Source organism: Podarcis raffonei, chromosome 13 (assembly GCF_027172205.1).
Source record: "Podarcis raffonei isolate rPodRaf1 chromosome 13, rPodRaf1.pri, whole genome shotgun sequence".
Lineage (NCBI taxonomy): Eukaryota > Metazoa > Chordata > Lepidosauria > Squamata > Lacertidae > Podarcis > Podarcis raffonei.
Window position 1 is genome coordinate 43,952,787 of NC_070614.1, and position 23,070 is coordinate 43,975,856.

The 23,070-nt window shown below is 39.2% G+C and overlaps 2 protein-coding genes across 2 annotated transcripts; both read left to right on the forward strand.

Annotated features, from left to right (window-relative positions):
* The first annotated feature begins 1,065 nt into the window (after nt 1–1,065).
* Nucleotides 1,066–10,141, forward strand: LOC128398998 (vomeronasal type-2 receptor 26-like). Its single transcript, XM_053360258.1, has 8 exons — nt 1,066–1,071; nt 1,615–1,790; nt 3,625–3,793; nt 4,566–4,644; nt 5,212–5,426; nt 6,448–6,675; nt 7,699–7,825; nt 9,243–10,141. The coding sequence occupies exons 1-8, from the start codon at nt 1,066–1,068 to the stop codon at nt 10,139–10,141; spliced, it is 1,899 nt and encodes a 632-aa protein (XP_053216233.1).
* Nucleotides 10,142–14,038: 3,897 nt separating this feature from the next.
* On the forward strand, nt 14,039–20,545 carry LOC128399000 (vomeronasal type-2 receptor 26-like). The gene is made up of 4 exons (XM_053360259.1): nt 14,039–14,326; nt 16,586–16,813; nt 18,305–18,431; nt 19,647–20,545. The coding sequence occupies exons 1-4, from the start codon at nt 14,039–14,041 to the stop codon at nt 20,543–20,545; spliced, it is 1,542 nt and encodes a 513-aa protein (XP_053216234.1).
* The last annotated feature ends 2,525 nt before the right edge of the window (nt 20,546–23,070 follow it).

The window sequence follows — 23,070 nt, forward strand, 5'->3', positions numbered from 1 at the left end:
CTTGCTGTTTAATTAAATCCCAGTAATAAAGATATTAATTGAGAGAATGAAATTTTGCCATAACCTCAAACAACCAGACTAAATGCTTAGTCTTCTGCATTAGATGAATCCTGAAACACATGTCAAACATACTTTCACATGATTTGCAGGTGGAATTTTAATGTAATCAATATTGAAATGTATAGTGTCCAACATCTTTCACCCCCTTTTTATGAATTCTTAACCCCTGAACTGAGAGTCAAGAAAAATATTAGACAGAATGTATTGCGACAGGAATGACCGCTCCCCACTTAAAACGGGGGGCGCCCTTTGCCTGGACGCGTGTAGCCCCTAGATCTGGAGCGGCTCCAACAGCATAGGCTTGGCCTTGCCTTCCCTCAGGTGGGATACCTGGAGGTCTCTGCCTACCTCAGTCAGTTGTCCAATCCCACCTGGGGGAAGCGTTGCCAAGGAGACCAGGCCAGGTAGGGGAGGATCTTACCTGGGAATCCTCACTTGGCTCCAGAGCCAAGTATTGTATTGCGACAGGAAATCTCAAAACTGAGTGACATCCACCAAGATTATCTAGATGTCACTATCCAGATTGAAGTTTTCAATTACTCTCAAAGGTAACAACTATTCTCTTTGCTTTGGTGATGCTTTTAACACTCCCATGTCATAAAGACTAATGAGATACAAATGCAGCCTAATTCTGCTGACAAGCACATTGTATCTAGCAAGCCTCTTGTGTTATTCTTTCAAAGACCTGCATATTCACTACTAGTACAGTTCGAGATATTGTTGTTAGCATATGAAGATAAGACCCATAGGGACTTGAAAGCCAAACGCTTAAAGGAGCACCACTCCATTTATAAACCTGTTAAGACAGGAAGATACCTTTTTTGCTTTACCACTGTTGGAGGAAGTTAATTCTGAGGTGATGTGGGACACGTCTTTCTCAGTGTTGTGAATACCCCCCCCCCAAAAAAAAGCACTACTGGAATAATCATTGTTTATTTTTTGTTATTAAAATTGCCCCTTTACCTAGCCCTTTGCAGATTTTCAACAATGATCTATTTTGACATAATGGACGTATGATTTCAGCACAGGCAAGATGGAAAGGAATGGACAATCCATCCCTACTCAGTTGTTTCTCAGTGACCACTGAAATTTGCATATGTATATTTATGAACTGACTTAATTTGCAACTTTCGTGACACCAGCAAATACAGTGAGTTGGACTAGAGGCAACTTCTGCTGAGATGTGATAAATATGTTTTCTCCTGCAATATCTCATAGAAACAGAAAGAGAAGATTAGCTACCTTGTAATTATCCAATTAGTAAGGATTACTCTACTTCTTAATGTCCAAGGGAACTGTGGTAACCACCTACGAAACAACAAGGCTGGATGTGATTTTTAATACCCCCAGTATCACTTCAAGCTGGGGCTGGAGACAAGCACACTGGGTCAGTCTGATCACTGAGACATAGTTGGAGACATAGATCAACTGAGAGCCATTTAAGTCAGGATTCAGAGAAGGATAATGTGTTGGCAGGTGTACTGGTGGGCAGAAAGAATTTTTTTATGCAAGTTAGTAGCATTTGCAGTCTTGGTAGTAATTTTTTTGCCACAGGTGGTGTCTAAGATTCCTGACATCAGCTGCAGCCACCGTGACCCTCTTCCTATTCTTCACAAGTATTACCAGCCAGGAGACCAAATCATTGCTGGCATTATGTCTTATATATACAGATTTTCCAGTTCAATCGAATTTAAAGAATGTCCCTCTAATGACATATTTGAAGAACCCATGTAAGTTTTCTTAGATTAAAAAAAAGCATAGTATACATTTGCCTCAATTCCCCCCCTGTCTATCCAATGGTAGCTCCAGTGGATGGGAGAAGATTAATTATATATTAATGTTTTATGTTTAATACATATTTTCCATTAAACTGAATGCCATCTTTTCCCTTGACATACACCACATGGTTTATTTGCTTTTGGGCAAGTATGTCTTTTGACTTCCTTGGGTTACCTGAGATTATAAATTCTTGCAACTGATCATGGCTAACCCATCGCACAAAATGTGGTAAGATGGAAGAGGTGGAGATCATCTTTGGTAAGCTACCTAAATTTATTCCTTTGAATTAAAACTCCTATTCCTCATAAACCCCACATCTACAATTTATTTACAGAAGGATAGCATACTTCCAGAACAATAACAGTGCTATTAGTTTTGTGTTTTCAGCAACTGCTTGTCATTGTGAAACGTCACTGAGCATGTAAGCTCTGACTGAGCTGTCCCAGCCTGTAACCCCTTCCCTTTCATCTAACTAATATCTGCACTTTGTGTGTTCATGTGTGAAAGAAAGAGAGCAGGAGGTACGGAGAGAAAGAAAGAAAGAAAGAAAGAAAGAAAGAAAGAAAGAAAGAAAGAAAGAAAGACATGGACAAACAAATATTACTCTTTATGCATCTAATGAAATGGATGAAAGTTTATCCAAATATTGCCAAATTCAATTGTTTAAATCAAGCCTGAAAACTTCTAAAATGGAGAAATTCTGGTTTTAATTTATTCCTCTTCTTATCTCATACCTTCCTTAGTTTGCTAGAAGCGAGATGAGTTCCGCAACCCCAGAGTCGTCCGCGACTGGACCTAACGGTCAGGGGTCCCTTTACCTTCTTTATCTCCTGCTTCTACATTTGTTGTTGGACTCCAACTCCCGTCAGCCCAAGCCAGCATGACCAATGGTTTGGTGAGTTATAGTCCAACAACAGGGCAGCAGGTTGGGTGTCCTAGAAAACACAAATCGAGAGTTCATGGTCTAAAAATGTGCTTTTTATATGATTCCAAATGAGCTTACTTGTATCTGAGGAAGCTCCCTTAGATGTCCTGCAAACATGCTCATTGCAGGAAATTTGAAATCCAATCTATTATCTTCTGCTGACCTGCAGCTAATCTTTTTTAACAACAACAAAAACAATACACCATACAGTTTTTGTCTGTTTGTGTGTAAGAGTGAGAGTGAGAGTGAGAGTGAGAGATTTGACCCATCCTTTTGATGTCACATATGCCTAGCTATGATGTTTTAAAGCAGAAAACATGCAAAAATATCAAGGACCAGCAAGCCATGTTTGAACACAGTAATGTATACACAATCCAAAAAATAAAAATCTAAAGAGAAAATGTTACATACTGGGTGCCTTGGTCCCAATTTGGAAAGAACACAGAGTAATTCAATTATATAAAATCTTGATGGAAATGCTACAGTCCCAAAATAAATTGGGATAAGGATGATTTCAGAGACATCCTTACATTAACAAATCTTTCAAAACATCACTAGAATTGTATTAGAATTGTGTAGGTAAACAAAGATGAAGAATGCCAACATTTCATTATACTTCTGTGATGTTCCTGTTACTGAATGCCATATATTTACTTTCCATGTACCTAACTGAAATGAAGTACATATCATATTCTGAATCAAACACACCATTACATAGCATGTAACTCTAATTACAGGGCTATGATCCAAATATACCAGCATTTCCTGGCCTCAATATTTGCTGCAAAAGAGATCAATGAAAATCCACACCTCTTACCCAATATTACACTGGGCTTCCATATCTATAATTGTTATTTCAGTCCAGGATGGACCTATCAGGCCTCATTGGAACTCTTCTCTACACAGGGCAGATTCATCCCCAACTACAAATGTGATAGGGTGAGCAATCCAGTAGCAGTCATTGGTGGAGCTACTTCCGAGGTCTCTCTCTACATGGCAGATATTCTATGGATCTACAAGATTCCACAGGTAAAACGTGTGCATGGGGCAGATCAGTTTTTGAGACACAATTTGTCACATCTCTTGCCTTTAAATGTGGCTTTGCACACTGAAGATAAAATTTGTTTCCAAAGTATCATATTCAACATTCTTTTTTGGAATTATTGTGCATGCTATGTTTGGGTGGCGATGTTGTGAAGAACGCTCCAACGCTTCAACATATAAACTTGTTGAAATATCTGGGAGGAAAAATATCTCTTGCTAATCTACTCTCATCTCCAAAATGAATCATTATCCTGATGTACCTTTGCTAACCCCTTTTATGGAATATAGGATTAACCAGAAGGTGTCCTCAAAGTATGATAAATATGTAAGTTATAAACAATATCCCACTAAGTCATACACATATACTACATAGACACTAACAGATGTCAATTATTTTTAAATTCAGGTTTTATTTCCTTAGAACAAACAAGGACAGCCAAGACTGAGCCCTCCAAATAATGCAGACCACAAATGTCATAATCCCTGATCATTGTCTATGCTCACTAGGACTGATGGGAGGTATCATCCAAAACACTTAATGATTATTGTGTTAAATACCTATGAATTAAACTGACATTATGTGAAATATGCCAGTGAACACTCCACAGCAATATTCCACGAGGGCACGCACTTGGCCAACGTAGCTCTGCCTTTGCAGTTTCAATGCATTTCTCCTCTGTGGTGACTGTTGAAAAGATTTGTTCAAGCCTCTTCAGTACCATTTCCCCTTGCTTAAATAATGTTCTTTTTTCTTTAGTTCATATATGGCTCTGCCCCGGTGATAAATAAGAAAGCAGAGGCTCTTCTGTACCACCAGATGTTTCCAGATGTGGACCGTATGTATACAGGGATTCTCCAGTTATTGCTGCATTTCAGGTGGACGTGGATTGGGGTCCTATCTGGGCATGATGATAATGTAGAGAGGTTTGTACACACTGTGGTTCCCATGTTTGTGCAGAGGGGTATTTGCTTTGATTTCATGTTAAGAATGCCCATTATGACTTTTTCCAATAATATTTTTAAAATGGCGGAAGAGGCGTTTAAAACATACTGTATTATCCACAACAGCACTGTTAATGCAGTGATCTTTCATGGTGAAATTAATAACATGGTAGTTTTGAGAACATTTCCCAGGTATTCAGAAACTATGGATGAATCAACAAAGGGAAAATGGAAAGTCTGGATTATGACATCCCAGATAGATTTCACATCAGTTCCCCTTCAGAGAACATGGCGCGTGGACTTTCTTCATGGTAATATATACTTATCTGTTCACTCCCATGAGATAGAAGGATTCCAGAGATTTCTTCAGATAATAAAACCTACCTTGGAAAACAAAGATAACCTTTTCCGGGAGTTTTGGGAAGAAGCATTTCTTTGTTCTTTCAACCCTTCCCTGGTAGATGGAGAGAATACAAAAATCTGCACTGGGGAGGAGAAGCTGGAGAATCTTCCTGCAACAGTTTTTGAAATGACCATGACCGGCCACAGCTACAGCATCTACAATGCAGTCTATACTGTGGCACACGCTTTGCATGCCATGCATTCATTGAGATTCAAACACAGAGCAAGAGTGGGTGAAGGAAGATGGAAGCTTCTGAGTCAGCAACTGTGGAAGGTAATGTCTTCAGCATACTAAGAACTTTAGACCATAAAATGATCCCTGCTGAATCAGACCTGTTGTTGTTCCTGAGTGGCTCCCCATTTGGTTTGATATAGATGTATATGTCACTTATAATGCCTTTCGTTTAAGGACAGGTCAAAGTGTTGGATTATTATTATTTTCAACCCATAACATTAACATAAGAATAAGCTTTGAATAAGCTTTGAATAAGCATGTCAAGTTGACATATTTTGTGCCTTCAAAATCATAATATGAAATTTAATCCTAAATATACCTCCCCAAAGAAATGCAACTGGCGTTCACTTTATTGTCTTTTACACATCATGTTAAGATATTTAGACAGCATGTTTATTCTTTTGATCATTTCAGCAAAATGAATTTAACATATAAGTATGTCACTCAGCTGTTTTTATCTGATTTGGTTGCATCCAGATTTAGTCATGCTAACATTTATGATTATTGAGACTTAACATCAACACGACTTTTTTGCTGGGATCTTTCTTTCTTTCTTTCTTTCTTTCTTTCTTTCTTTCTTTCTTTCTTTCTGATTTTCCATATGCTTTTTTTTTTAAAGGGCAAACAGCACAAAACAATCCACAGATTTAGAAATGCTTACCTGAGTTAGGTATCTTCTACTCTCCGTCTTAACAGATTGTCCTAGAATTAAGCATGTATAGCTGCTGATGAAAAGACAATATTGCCCTTTCCAGTGCACCATACATAAATTAATATATATAATATCAAAACATGTTTGGTCTTTTTGTGTCTGAGAATTCTAAGATCCTTTTGTAGTTTCTCCCTAAGGGCAATATTCCATATTTTATCCCACTATGCTTCTAGAGCAAAGTTAGTAGCTGTTTTCTAATGTTGTGTTATATTTCTACTTGCGGACCAGAAAAAGAATAGCAATTCCTTATACAGTACACTATTATGGTAATCTATAAACAGATTTAATAAATCGCTCATCATACTTTTACATCCTCATGAATTGCTCACATTTCCCCCACCAATTCAGCTCAACTACTTTGTGACCAGCACCTCATTTAACAACAGTGCTGGGGAAAAAGTTTCTTTCAATGAATATGGAGAGATAGAGGCTGTATTTGATATCATCAATTGGGTCACATTCCCAAACCAATCTTTTCATAGAGTCAAAGTTGGGAAAGTTGAGCCCATGGCTCCCCAAGAAGAAGCGTTCATTATTCATGAAAAAGACCTTGTGTGGCCCAGCAGGTTTAACCAGGTAAGGTCCATTCAAATATTGGGTCTCAGGAGTTTTCCTTCCCAGAGTCAAAGTGAAGACGGGGAGCTAGGGGGAGGGGAGACAGAAAGGGATGAAGGCTTGTTTTCCTTACAGTCAGAGGCGGAACAGAGCCTTTTCTTCCCTACAATGCCTCTCATTAATTCACAGGAAGAACAGACACAGCTCTCCAACACGCTCTCAGGGGGAGAGGGGGATGTTGGACAGTCTATACTGGACAAAGAGTGAGGGAGCGGCCAAGAGATGACAGAAGTGCACCTGATGACTTAGATGCACTTTGTTCAAGAGATAAGTTCAGGATAAAATCCTTTATTCCTATATTAGATGCACTTAAAGCCAATTTAAAAAGAAGTACTGTGTGCAGAATGTTGCACAATTGTTTTTCGATTCTTGCTATTCTGATAGCATCTAAGCAAGAAACTCAACAAGGTGTTGAACTGTTGATGGAAGCATACCCAGAATATATTGACTTGAAACTTATGGATGTACTTTTGCACTTTCACCTGAACATGAGACAAAGCCTTAGGCTTACAGCAGATTCCTCTCTGTCTCATACAGACCTTTATCAAATTATATACAAGGGGGGGAAATCAGATGGCCTTTCCTTAATGTGGAATCAATTTTGGGGCTATTTCTTAGCTTTCTGGTCACTAACTGCTCAGGAGAGAGGAGTTTTTCAAGACTCAAAAGAATTAAAAAAGAATTAAGGGACACGATGTCTCAAGAGAGGTTGTCCGCACTGAGCATTCTGTACATTGAAAGTGACAGACAAACAATTTTTGATGAAGTTTTCTGATGTCCTTTAGTGGAGAAATTGTGAATTGCAGATTAACCAAAGGGGGCTGTATCTGTGATAATGAAATGTTGTCCTTTAATAGCTTTCTGGCTCCAGACCTCCATTGGCTGGCCTGTATGAAATAGCTCAGCAAATTTCCATAATACAGAACACTATTGATATGCAATTTTCCAAAGGAGAAACCATGATCCTCTTTCATTTGTGGACAGGCACAGCCCCTTTCTCTTTGTAATGACCATTGCCATTTGGGATATCATAAGGCAAAGAAGGAAGGAGAGCCATTTTGCTGCTATGACTGCCTTCCATGTCCGGAAGGAAAGGTTTCCAACCAGACGGGTAAGGGAAATCATGTTCATGGGAAATGCTCAGAATTTAAGGATGACTGGGGCTGCTGATATGGGGGTTTGGAGTACTAATAGGAATCTCAGCACTCAGAGTGCCAGTCAGCATGTAGGGGGGGGGGGAATCAGAGTTCAAAAACTAGGTGAAGATATACAAGCTTGCTTGGAAGAAGCACTAGGCTTGCAGCAGCACCAGCCCCCCCTCAATGAATACATGGTGTGTTAAATGACTATGGAATGGAGACTGATGGGTTGTGGCAGAAAAGAATATATGATAAGAGATGAAGTGGAATGGAAAATACTGAACAGTGAGATTCCAACACTGCAAAATTTTGTTACAGATCTCAGTGCTCTCCTAGTCAACACCATGATTCACTTAACACCATGGTAGAACTAATACCAATCCTAATAATTTATTGAAACTTGGTAGAGGCAGTGATGCTGAGAGCTTTGGAGGAATTAAATATCTGCAGATTCTGGTAGGAAATTAACTGAACAACAATTCTTGGATGAAGGTGCAGATTAGAACACCTGTATTGATTGGATCTGACCCTTCACTTAAATGTTGTTCAACAGAGTTCTCAGCAATCTAAATCTAGCACCACATACATTTAAATATGTATTTTAGTAGGAATATCCAGATTAATGCAGAAATAAAAATGGAGGAAATGATGGTTAAAAACACATATTCAGAATTAACATAAAGAAGAAATAGACATGTTCCAGATCTTTTCAAATTGGTAGTACAGTGGTACCTCGGGTTACATACACTTCAGGTTGCTTATGTTTCAGGTTACAGACTCCACCAATCCAGAAATAGTACCTCGGGTTAAGAACTTTGCTTCAGGATGAGAACAGAAATCCCATGGCGGCGGCAGGAGGCCCCATTAGCTAAAGTGGTACCTCAGGTTAAAAACAATTTCAGATTAAGAACAGACCTCCATAACGAACTAAGTATGTAACCAGAGGTACCACCGTATTTGTGAGGTGATACCACTTGGCTTCCAAAGACATGTGTGGCCCATGGAGCATTGCATGAGGTGACTGCAAACTTGCATTTCTGATATCAGCATGGCAACTTTCATCTAACTAAATTTTTGTACTTCACATAAATGCTGAAATAAAAATGGATGAAATGATGGTTAAAAACACACATTCAGAATTAACATAAAGCGGAAATAGACATGTTTCAGATCCTTTCCAATTGTTAATACCTGCAAGGTGATACTACTGGGCTTCCAAAGACATGTATGGCCCATGGAAAATCTCTCCACAAGTTGTTAGTGTGATTACGTGAGCGGACTGTAAACTTGCATTTCTGATATCAGCATGGCAACTTTCATTCTAACTATATTTCTCCATTTTTGTACTTCATATAAATGCTGCATAGAAATCTGGCTTCTCTTTTTCAGACATGGATGAATGCTTTCAGTGCCCACAACATCATTACCCAAACGTGGAAAAGGATTCATGCATTCCAAAAGATATAAGTTTCTTGTCTTATGGAGAACCGCTGGGGATGTCTTTGGCCTGTTTTGCTCTCTCTTTTGCTTTCATCACAGGGTTGGTGCTTTGGATTTTCATTAGGCACCAGGACACTCCCATAGTCAAAGCCAACAACCGCAACCTCTCCTACACTCTCCTCATCTCCCTCTTGCTTTCTTTCCTCTGTACTCTTCTATTCATTGGTCGACCTGAGAAAGTGACCTGTCTCCTTCGACAAACAGCTTTTGGCATCATCTTTTCAGTGGCCGTTTCTTGTGTGTTGGCCAAGACAATCATTGTGGTCCTTGCTTTCATGGTCACCAAACCAGGGTCCAGCATGAGGAAATGGGTGGGGAAACAACAGGCCACTTCCATTCTTCTTTCCTGTTCCTTGATTCAAGCTGCTCTTTGTACTGTGTGGCTGGCAACTTCTCCCCCATTCCCAGATTTAGACATGCAATCAGTGAGTAGAGAAATTGTTCTGCAATGTAATGAAGGGTCAGTCACCATGTTCTACTGTGTCTTGGGGTTTATGGGCTTGCTGGCCATTGTCAGCTTCTGTGTAGCCTTCCTAGCCAGGAAGTTACCTGACAGCTTTAATGAAGCCAAGTTTATCACCTTCAGCATGCTGGTATTTTGCAGTGTGTGGCTGTCCTTTGTTCCAACTTATTTAAGCACAAAAGGAAAATATATGGTGGCTGTGGAGATCTTCTCCATCTTGGCCTCCAGTGCTGGTTTACTAGGCTGTATATTTTCACCTAAATGTTATATAATTATGGTGAAGCCTGAGTTGAATAGCAAGGAGCAACTCAGAAGGAAGAATTGACAAATTCTGAGTCCTTCATCTATGTCATATTTTAATTAGCAATGGGGTCTATGATACTTTTGTGTTTTTCATTTCTCCAGCAAAATGCAAATGTAATTTAAATTGTCCGTGCCATATTGGAGTAATGCTTTTAAAATTTGTGATGAAACTTTTGTAAGCAAAAATTCTCATGTGAGTAATCTCCAGTTCTCCATTATCCCCATCAGTGGTCACCATAAAATTGCCAACTCCATAATACTACTTTTGTAATTGTTTTGAAAATGTGCTATGTGAAATAGATGAGAATTATGGCATGAACACTCTTTGAGAAGACAATATTTCTGTACCAACTTGCAGTGGTCAAGCACCCTCTGACATTTTAATACCTTGTTTTCTCAGCCACATATTTGTACTGCTTTTCCTTACCATCAGGACAATAAATAGATATTCTAAATCCTCATCTTTTTTGTCTGCTTACTTGGAAAGAAAGTGAGCAGAATAATGTGTGGATCTGCATCTTAGATTTAGCCCTTTTCATAAGGAGCATTATAACCAGAATAAATGCTTAGTCTCCTGCTTTGGATGAAATCTGAAGTACATTTCAAGCATACCTTCATATGACTTGCAGGTGGAATTTTAATGTAATCAAAATTGAAACGTATAGTGTCCAACATCTTTCACCCCTTTTTTATGAATTCTTAACCCCAGAACTGAGAGCCAAGAAAAATGTTTAGACAGAATGTATTGTGGCAGTAAATACCAATACTGAGCGATATCCACCAAGATTATCTAGATATCACTAGGCAGATTGCAGTCTCTCATTACTCTCAAAGGTAACAACTATTCTATTTCCTTTGGTGATGCTTTTAACACTCCCATGTCATGAAGACCACTGAGATACGTATGCAGCCTAATTCTGCTGACAAGCACATAGTATCTAGCAAGCCTCTTGTGTTATTCTTTCAAAGACATGCATATTCACTACTAGTACAGTTCGAGATATTGTTGTTAGCATATGAAGATAAGACCCATAGCGACTTGAAAGCCAAACACTTAAAGGAGCACCACTCCCTTTTTGAATCTTTTACGAATGGAAGATCCCTTTCTTGTTTTCCCACTGTTGGCAGAAGGTCATTCTAAGGTGATATGCGACAGGTCTTTCTCAGAATTGCAGACTAGGTTGTGAATAACAATGCCTCCAAGCACTACTGGAATGATGAATGTTTATTTTTTGTTGTTAAAATTACCCCTTTACCCAGCCCATTGCAGAAGTTCAACAATGATCTATTTTGACATAATGGACCTATGATTTCAGCACAGGCAAAATGGAAAGGAATGGACAATCCATCCCTACTCAGTTGTTTCTCAGTGACTACTGAAATTTGCATATGTATATTTGTGAATTGACTTAATTTGCAACTTTAATGACACAAGCAAATACAGTGAGTTGGACTAGAGGCAACTTCTGCTGAGATGTGATAAATATGTTTTCTTCTGCAATATCTCATAGAAACAGAAAGAGAAGATTAGCTACCTTGTAATTATCCAATTAGTAAGGATTACTCTACTTCTTAATGTCCAAGTGAACTGCTGTAACCACCTACAAAACAACAAGGCTGGATGTGATTTTTAATACCCCCAGTATCACTTCAAGCTGGGGCTGGAGACAAGCACACTGGGTCAGTCTGATGACTGAGAAATAGCTGGAGACATAGATTAACTGAGAGCCATTTAAGTCAGGATTCAGAGAAGGATAATGTGTTGGCAGGTGTACTGGTGGGCAGAAAGAATTGTTTTATGCAAGTTAGTAGCATTTGCAGTCTTGGTAGTAGTTTTTTTGCCACAGGTGGTGTCTAAGATTCCTGACATCAGCTGCAGCCACCGTGACCCTCTTCCTATTCTTCACAAGTATTACCAGCCAGGAGACCAAATCATTGCTGGCATTATGTCTTATATATACAGATTTTCCAGTTCAATCGAATTTAGAGAATGTCCCTCTAATGACATATTTGAAGAACCCATGTAAGTTTTCTTAGATTAAAAAAAAGCATAGCATACATTTGCCTCAATTCCCCCCCCCCCCCCGTCTATCCAATGGTAGCTCCAGTGGATGGGAGAAGATTAATTATATATTAATGTTTTATGTTTAATGCATATTTTCCATTAAACTGAATGCCATCTTTTCCCTTGACATACGCCACATGGTTTATTTGCTTTTGGGCAAGTATGTCTTTTGACTTCCTTGGGTTACCTGAGATTATAAATTCTTGCAACTGATCATGGCTAACCCATCGCACAAAATGTGGTAAGATGGAAGAGGTGGAGATCATCTTTGGTAAGCTACCTAAATTTGTCTTTTGAATTAAAACTCCTATTCCTCATAAACCCCACATCTACAATTTATTTACAGAAGGATAGCATACTTCCAGAACAATAACAGTGCTATTAGTTTTGTGTTTTCAGCAACTGCTTGTCGTTATGAAATGTCACTAGGCATGTAAGTTCTGACTGAGCTGTCACAGTCTGTAACCCCTAATATCTGCACTTTGTGTGTACATGTGTGAGAGAATGAGAGCAGGGGGGAGAGAGAGAGAGAGAGAGAGAGAGAGAGAGAGAGAGAGAGAGAAAGAAAGAAAGAAAGAAAGAAAGAAAGAAAGAAAGAAAGAGAGAGAAACACATACATGGCCAAACAAATATTACTCTATGCATCTTATGAAGTGCATGAAATTTATCCAAATATTGCCAAAATCAATTATTTAAATCACGCCTGATTACTTTTAAGATGAAGAAATTTTGGTTATAATTGATTCCTCTTCTTATCTCATACCTTCATTAGTTTGCTAGCAAGTATCTTATGCCTCTGCAGATGTTGTTGGACTCCAATTCCCATCAACCCCAGCCAGCATGGCCAATGGTTTGGTGAGTTATAGTCCAACAACAGGGCAGCAGGTTGGGTGTCCCGGAGCCACAGATTGAAAGTTCATGGTCTAAAAACGTGGTTTTTATATGGTTCCATATAAGCTTACTTGTATCTGAGGAAGCTCCCTTAGATCTCCTCCAAACATGTTAATTGCAGGAAATTCTATAGAATCTATTATCTTCTACTGACCTGAAGCTAGTCTTTTTTGAAAAACAACAAAAACAATACAGTGGTACCTTGGGTTAAGTACTTAATTCGTTCCGGAGGTCTGTTCTTAACCTGAAACTGTTCTTAACCTGAAGCACCACTTTCTGTTCTCATCCTGAAGCAAAGTTCTTAACCTGAAGCACTATTTCTGGGTTAGCGGAGTTAGCGGAGTCTGTAACCTGAAGCGTATGTAACCTGAAGCATATGTAACCCGAGGTATCACTGTACACCATACAGTGTGTGTGTGTGTGTGTGTGTGTAAGAAAGTAAGTGAGAGTGTGTGTGAGAGAGATATGACCCATCCTTTCGATGTCACATATGCCTAGCTTTGATGTATTAAAGCAGAAAAGTTACAAAAATATCAAGAACCAGCAAGCCATGAAAAACTGTTTAAACACAGAAATGTATACACAATCCTAAAAATAAAAATCTAAAGAGAAAATGTTACATACTTGATGCCTTGGTCCCACTTTGGAAATAACACAGAGTAATTCAAATATATAAAATCTTGATGGAAATGCTACAATCCTAAAATAAATTGGGATAAGGATAATTTCATAGACATCCTTACATTTACAAATCTTTCAAAGCATTACTAGAATTGTATTAGAATTGTGCAGGTAAACAAAGAAGAAGAATGCCAATCTCTGGCAACATTTCATTATACTTCTGCTATGTTTCTGTTACTGAAACCATATATTTACTTTCCATGTACCTAAATGAAATGAAGTACATATCATATTCTGAATCAAACGCACCATGACACAGCATGTAACTCTAATTACAGGGCTATGATCCAAATATACCAGCATTTCCTGGCCTCAATATTTGCTGCAAAAGAGATCAATGAAAATCCACACCTCTTACCCAATGTTACACTGGGCTTCCATATCTATAGTAGTTATTTCAGTCCACGAGTGACTTATCAGGCCTCATTGGAACTCTTCTCTACACAGGGCAGATTCACCCCCAACTACAAATGTGATAGGGGGAGCAATCCAGTAGCAGTCATTGGTGGGCCTACTTCTGAAGTCTGTCTCCACATGGCAGATATTCTATGCATCTACAAGATTCCACAGGTAAAACGTGTGCATGGGGCAGATCAGTTTTTGAGACACAATTTGTCACATCTCTTGCCTTTAAATGTGGCTTTGCACACTGAAGATAAAATTTGTTTCTAAAGTATCACATTCAACATGCTTTTTTGGGGTTATTGTGCATGCTATGTTTGCGTGGCGATGTTGTGAAGAACGCTCCAACGCTTCAACATATAAACTTGTTGAAATATCTGGGAGGAAAAATATCTCTTGCTAATCTACTCTCATCTCCAAAATGAATCATTATCCTGATGTACCTTTGCTAACCCCTTTTATGGAATATAGGATTAACCAGAAGGTGTCCTCAAAGTATGATAAATATGTAAGTTATAAACAATATCCCACTAAGTCATATATATATATACTACATAGACACTAACAGATGTCAATTATTTTTAAATTCAGGTTTTATTTCCTTAGAACAAACAAGGACAGTCAAGACTGAGCCCTCCAAATAATGCAGACCACAAATGTCATAATCCCTGATCATTGTCTATGCTCACTAGGACTGATGGGAGGTATCATCCAAAACACTTATTCATTATTGTGTTAAATACCTATGAATTAAACTGACATTATGTGAAATATGCCAGTGAACACTCCACTGCAATATTCCACGAGGGCACGCACTTGGCCAACGTAGCTCTGCCTTTGCAGTTTCAATGTATTTCTCCTCTGTGGTGACTGTTGAAAAGATTTGTTCAAGCCTCTTCAATACCATTTCCCCTTGCTTAAATAATTTTCTTCCTTCTTTAGTTCATATATGGCTCTGCCCCAGTGATAAATAAGAAAGCAGAGGCCGTTCTGTACCACCAGATGTTTCCAGATGTGGACCATCAGTATAAAGGGATTCTCCAGTTATTGCTGCATTTCAGGTGGACGTGGATTGGGGTCCTATCTGGCCATGATGACAATGTAGAGAGGTTTGAACACACTGTGGTTCCCATGTTTATCCAGAGGGGTATTTGCTTTGATTTCATGTTAAGAATACCCATTATGACTTTTTCCAATAATGTTCCTGATATGGAGAAAGAGGCGTTTAAAACATACTATCTTATCCTCAGCAGCACTGTTAATGCAGTGATCTTTCATGGTGAAATTGGTACCATGGTAGTTTTGAGACCTTTTCCCAGGTATTCAGAAACTATGTATGAATCAACAAAGGGAAAATGGAAAGTCTGGATTATGACATCCCAGATAGATTTCACATCAATTCCCCGTCAGAGAACATGGCGCGTGGACTTTCTTCATGGTAATATATACTTTTCTGTTCACTCCCATGAGATAGAAGGTTTCCAGAAATATCTTCAGATAATAAAACCTACTTTGGAAAACAAAGATAACCTTTTCCGGAAGTTTTGGGAAGAAGCATTTCTTTGTTCTTTCAACCCTTCCCTGGTAGATGGAGAGAACACAAAAATCTGCACTGGGGAGGAGAAGCTGGAGAATCTTCCTGCAACAGTTTTTGAAATGACCATGACCGGCCACAGCTACAGCATCTACAATGCAGTCTATACTGTGGCACACGCTTTGCATGCAATGATTTCATTGAGATTCAAACATAGAGCAAGAGTGGGTGAAGGAAGATGGAAGCTTCTGAGTCAGCAACTGTGGAAGGTAATGTCTTCAGCATACTAAGAACTTTAGAACATAAAATGATCCCTGCTGAATCAGACCTGTTGTTGTTCCTGAGTGGCTCCCCATTTGATTTGAAATAGATGCATATGTCATTCATAATGCCTTTTGTTTAATTACTGGTTGAAGTGTTGGATTATTATTATTATTTCCAACCAATAACATTAACATAAGAATATGCATTGAATAAGCATGTCAAGTTGACATATTTTGTGCTTACAAAATCATAATATGAAATTTAATCCTAAATATACCTCCCCAAAGAAATGCACTTAGCTGCTGATGAAAAGACAATATTGTCCTTTCCAGTGCACCATACATAAATTAATATATATAATATCAAAACATGTTTGGTCTTTGTGTGTCTGAGAATTCTAAGATCCTTTTGTAGTTTCTCACTAAGGGCAATATTCCATATTTTATCCCACTATGCTTCTAGAGAAAAGTTAGTAGCTGTTTTCTAATGTGTTATATTTCTAGTTGCAGACCAGAAGTAGCAATTCCTTATACAGTATACTATTATGGTAATCTATAAACAGATTTAATAAATCGCTCATCATACTTTTACATCCTCATGAATTGCTCACATTTCCCAAACCAATTCAGCTCAACTACTTTGTGAGAAGCACCTCATTTAACAACAGTGCTGGGGAAAAAGTTTCTTTCAATGAATATGGAGAGATAGAAGCTGTATTTGATATCATCAATTGGGTCACATTCCCAAACCAGTCTTTTCATAGAGTCAAAGTTGGGAAAGTTGAGCCCATGGCTCCCCAAGAAGAAGCGTTCAGTATTCGTGAAAAAGACATTGTGTGGCCTAGCAGGTTTAACCAGGTAAGGTCCATTCAAATATTGGGTCTCAGGAGTTTTCCTTCCCAGAGTCGAAGTGAAGACTGGGAGCTAGTGGGAGGGGAGACAGAAAGGGATGAAGGCTTGTTTCCCTTACAGTCAGAGGCGGAACAGAGCCTTTTCTTCCCTACAATGCCTCTCATTAATTCACAGGAAGAACAGACACAGCTCTCCAACACACTCTCAGGGGGAGAGGGGGATGTTGGACAGTCTACACTGGAATCCCCTCGCTCTTGTAGGTGGGGCAGACTCAGTGCCGGATTTATGTATAGGCTAAGTAGGCTGAAGCCTAGGGCCTCTAAATCTAGGGGGCCTCCCCAGCCCACCCGCCCCCCAGTGGGCAGTGTCCCCTCTTCCAAAATTGCAAACCCAAGATTTCATGCAAGGGCAGGGCAACTAGGGGCCAACAACTATTAGACTTGGGGCCCAATTTGAAACTCTAGGGCCCACCTTGGGGGGGGTGGAAATGTGGGGGCCTGGTTCACAGCCAAAGTCTGCAGAATCTTAGAGATATAAATCTGTGTGCTAGGTAACTTTCACAAGGTCAGCAAAGCTCTTTAGAAATCAGACCTGTTATTGAGTTCTTCTGCAAGTTTGTACAGTTCACTTCTGGATTTTTTAAAGAGTTTGATGAGCTTGAGAAACAAGCAAAAGCCACCTTGCCAAATGCTGACTACAAAACAAGGAGACAAAGAGTGAGGTAGGAGCAAAGAAATGACAGAAATGCACCTGATGCCTTAGATGCACTTTCTTCAAGAGATAAGTTTAGGATAAAACCCTTTATTCCTATATTAGATGCACTTAAAGCCATTTTAAAAAGAAGTACTGTGTGCAGGATGTTGCACAATTGTTTTTCGATTCTTGCTATTCTGATAGCATCTAAGCAAGAAACTCAGCAAGGTGTTGAACTGTTGATGGAAGCATACCCAGAATATATTGACTTGAAACTTATGGATGTACTTTTCCACTTTCACCTGAACATGAGACAAAGCCATAGGCTTACAGCAGAGCCCTCTCTGTCTCATACAGACCTTTATCAAATTATATACAAGGGGAAAAAAATCAGATGGCCTTTCCTAACATCGAAGCAATTTTGGGGCTATTTCTTAGCTTTCTGGTCACTAGCTGTTCAGGAGAGAGGAGTTTTTCAAGACTCAAAAGAATTAAAAATGAATTAAGGGCCACGATGTCTTAAGAGAGGTTGTCCACACTGAGCATTCTGTACATTGAAAGTGACAGACAAACAATTTTTGATGAAGTTTTCTGATGTCCTTTAGTGGAGAAATTGTGAATTGCAGATTAACCAAAGGGGGCTGTAACTGTGATAATGAAATGTTGGTCTTTAATAGCTTTCTGGCTCCTGACCTTCATTGGCTGGCCTGTATGAGATAGCTCAGCAGATATTCATAATACAGAACACTATTGATATGCAATTTTCCAAAGGAGAAACCATGATCCTCTTTCATTTCTGGACAGGCACAGCCCCTTTCTCTTTGTAATGACCATTGCCATTTGGGATATCATAAGGCAAAGAAGGAAGGAGAGCCATTTTGCTGCTATGATTGCCTCCCATGTCCGGAAGGAAAGATTTCCAACCAGGCGGGTAAGAGAAATCATGTTCATGGGAAATGCTCAGAATTTAAGGATGACTGGGGCTGCTGATATGGGGGTTTGGAGTACTAATAGGAATCTCAGCTCTCTGGGTGCCAGTCATCATGTAGGGAAAAAAATCAGAGTTCAAACACTAGGTGGCGATATACAAGCTTGCTTGGAAGAAGCACTACGCTTGCAGCAACAACCCCCCTCAATGAATACATGGTGTGTTAAATGACTATGGAATGGAGACTGATGTGTTGTGGCAGAAAAGAATATATGATAAGAAATGAAGTGGAATGGAAAATACTGAACAGTGGGATTCCAACACTGCAAAATTTTCTTACAGATCTCAGTGCTCTCCTAGTCAACACCATGATTCAATTAACACCATGTTAGAACTAATACCAATCCTAATAATTTATTGAAACTTGTTGGAGGCAGTGATGCTGAGAGATTTGGAGGAATTAAATATCTGCAGATTCTGGTAGGAAATTAACTAAATCACATTTCTTGGATGAAGGTGCAGATTAGAACACCTGTATTGATTGCATATGACCCTTCACTTAAATGTGGTTCAGCACAGTTGTCAGCAATCTAAATCTAGCATCACTTACATTTAAATATGTATTATAGTTGGAATATCCAGATTAATGCAGAAATAAAAATGGGGAAAATGATTGTTAAAATACACATTCAGAATTAACATAAAGAGGAAATAGACATGTTCCAGATCCTTTTCAATTGGTAATACCTGTAAGGTGATACTACTGGGCTACCAAAGACATGTGTGGCCCAGATCTTTTCAATTTGGTGGTACAGTAGGACTTTGGGTTACATACACTTCAGGTTACATATGTTTCAGGTTACAGACTCCACCAATCCAGAAATAGTACCTCGGGTTAAGAACTTTGCTTCAGGATGAGAACAGAAATCGCGCGTTGGCGGTGGGAGGCTCCATTAGATAAAGTGGTACCTCAGGTTAAAAACAGTTTCAGGTTAAGAACAGACCTCCATAACAAATTAAGTACGTAACCAGAGGTACCATTGTATTTGTGAGGTGATACCACTTGGCTTCCAAAGACGTGTGGCCCATGGAGCATTGCATGAGGAGACTGCAAACTTGCATTTCTAATTTCAGCATAGCAACTTTCATTCTAAGTAAATTTGTCCATTTTGGTACTTCACATAAATGCTATATAGAAATCTGGCTTCTCTTTTTCAGACATGGATGAATGCTTTCAGTGCCCACAAGATCATTACCCAAACGTGGAAAAGGATTCATGCATTCCAAAAGATATAAGTTTCTTGTCTTATGGAGAACCACTGGGGATCAGTTTGGCCTGTTTTGCTCTCTCTTTTGCTTTCATCACAGGGTTGGTGCTTTGGATTTTCATTAAGCACCGTGAAACTCCCATAGTCAAAGCCAACAACCGCAACCTCTCCTACACTCTCCTCACCTCCCTCTTGCTTTCTTTCCTCTGTACTCTTCTATTCATTGGTCGACCTGAGAAAGTGGCATGTCTCCTTCGACAAACAGCTTTTGGCACCATCTTTTCAGTGGCTGTTTCTTGTGTGTTGTCTAAGACAATCATTGTGGTCCTTGCTTTCATGGTCACCAAACCAGGGTCCAGCATGAGGAAATGGGTGGGGAAACAGCAGGCCATTTCCATTGTCCTCTCCTGCTCCTTGATTCAAGCTGCTCTTTGTACCGTGTGGCTGGCAACTTCTCCCCCATTCCCAGATTTAGACATGCACTCAATGAATAAAGAAATTGTTCTGCAATGTAATGAAGGGTCAGTCACCATGTTCTACTGTGTCTTGGGGTTTATGGGCTTGCTGGCCATTGTCAGCTTCTGTGTAGCCTTCCTAGCCAGGAAGTTACCTGACAGTTTTAATGAAGCCAAGTTTATCACCTTCAGCATGTTGGTTTTTTGCAGTGTGTGGCTTTCATTTGTTCCAACCTATCTGAGCACCAAAGGAAAATTCATGGTGGCTGTGGAGATCTTCTCCATCTTGGCCTCCAGTGCTGGGTTACTGGGTTGCATCTTTTCCCCAAAATGTTATATTATAGTCCTGAGGCCAGAACTGAACAATAGGGAGCAGCTAAAAAGAACAAATTAATGATGCTTCTGATATTCTGGGACCCACATCCCCCATGTGAAAGCAACGTGACATCTCCTAGAAATAAGTAACTTGTTTGGCTGTCCTTGGCTGTCATTTGTTCCAACATATCTGAACAAAAAAAGGAAAATATATGGTGCCTGTGGAGATGTTCTTCATCTTGGCCACCAGTGCTGTGTTACTGGACTGTATAGTTTCTCCAGAATGTAATATTATTGTAGTAAAGCCTGAGTTGAATAGCAAGGAGCAACTCAGAAGGAAGAAATGACAAATTCTGGGTCCTTCATCCATGTCATATTTTAATTTTAAAATGAAGTTCATGTAATTTTTGTGTTTTTCATTTCCACAGCTGTTGGGTTGGAATAACGACAGACGAGTAGCAAGTGTCATCTGGGAGGCATCTCTCGAGCAAGTCTCGGGGAGTCCCTTTTATTGAATATTACAGCATTGCTACACATGTGCTTATTGCTGATTGGTCAACACAAGTACAAAGCAAAAGTTACATATAGGCATTAATCACTAACAGATTAAAGGCTGGGAAAGGGAGCACAGAACTAGACAGGCATGAAAACCTCCTAATTGAATTAATAACTAGTGATTGATATAACAAGGTTAAACAATTACACTCCAATAGATGTGGTCAACTATGCATTAAGAACAGGTCAGAGTGTGTCAGAGTGTAATATTGTTATGAACGCAATGTGAACTGAACATTCTGGGATGATGAGGGAATGTCTCAGTATTGGAACGGTGTGTGTAGCATCATGTGCAGAAGCAAAGCTTGGAAGCAAAGCTCCCATCATGCCACAGTCATGTGCAGCAGAAGCAAAGCTTCCCTTCACACAGCTAAATTCAAATGTAATTTATATTGTCAGTGCCATATTGGAGTAATCGTTTTAAAATCTGTGATATATTACTGTTCAATTCTCCTCACAAAATGAAATGCAAAGTGAGGAGGTGTACATCTCTTAAAAAGGGTGTTCCAGGGTGTGGCGGCATGGGCTGAGGCCAGGAGGGACACACCTATTTCATGCCTCTTGTTTAGTTACATGCATTGGCAAACTCAGCAAAAATTGTCGTGTAAGTAGACTCCACTTCCCCATTATCCTCAGAGGTCACCATAAAATTGCCAGCTCCATAATATTACTTTTGTAATTGCTGTGAAAATGTGCTATGTGAAATAGATGAGAATTATGGCATGAACGCTCTTTGAGAAGACAACATGGCTGAACCAACTTGCAGTGGTCAAGCACCCTCTGACTTTTTAATGCCTTGTTTTCTCAGCCACATGTTTGTACTGCTTTTCTTTACCATCAGGACAATAAATAGATATTCTAAATCCTCATCTTTTTTGTCTGCTTCCTTGGAAAGAAAGTGAGCAGAATAATGTGTGGATCTGCATCTTAGATTTAGCCCTTTTCATAAGGAGCATTATACTTTCCACCCTCTTCGATGGAACAACCTGTGTTGTTGAGTTGCCCCATTCTCCCTTGCTGTTTAATTAAATCCCAGTAATAAAGATATTAATTGATAGAATGAAATTTGGCCAAAACCTTGAAGAACGAGACTAAAAGCTTAGTCATGCAGGTGGAATTTTAATATAATCAAAATAGAAATGTATAGTGTCCAACATCTTTCACACCCTTTTTATGAATTCTTAACCCCTGAACTGAGAGCTAAGTAAAATGTTTAGACAAAATGTATTGTGGCTGGAAATTCCAATAGTGAGTGATATCCACCAAGATCATCTATGCAGATTGCAGTCTCCCATTACTCTCAAAGGTAACAACTATACTCTTTCCTTTGGTGATGCTTTTCACACTCCCATTCCATGAAGACCAATGAGATATACATTCAGCCTAATTCTGCTGACAAGCACATGGTATCTAGCAAGACTCTTGTGTTAGTCTTTCAACAACCTGTGCAAATAATTGGGATTAATTCTCATGCTTGCATGGGTAAGTCTGATGATAAGATCATCAGCAAAATCTCTCATAACATCCTCATTTACAGCTTGATGCTCTTATTACTAACTAAATTGTCCTCATCTCTGCACCTACATGCTTCCTGGTCAAGGCCTTGTATTCTTCTTTCATCATATTGATACCTTGCCACAACAATCCATATCATTGCCTTGCCAAAATAATCTATCATTTGGTAACCTTCCAGTTGGATGACTGGAGTGCACTGTTTCAGAGTCTTTGAAGACAGTCCAGAAACTTCAGCTAGTGCCCCATGTTACTGGGAACCAATTTTGAAGAACTTGTTCTGACTTCATCTGCACAACTTGAACAGACTGCATATACACTACCCATACAATTCAATATATTGATGTAAGCATATTAAGGTTAAACCCTTAGCCACTTGAAAGCCAAACACTTAAGGGAGAACCACTCCCTTTACAAATCTGTTAAGATTGGAAGATGCCTTTTTTGCTTTCCCACTGTTGGAGGAAGTTCATTCCGAGGTGATGTTGGACATGTCTTTCTCAGAGTTGCAAACTAGTTTGTGAATATCAATGCTTC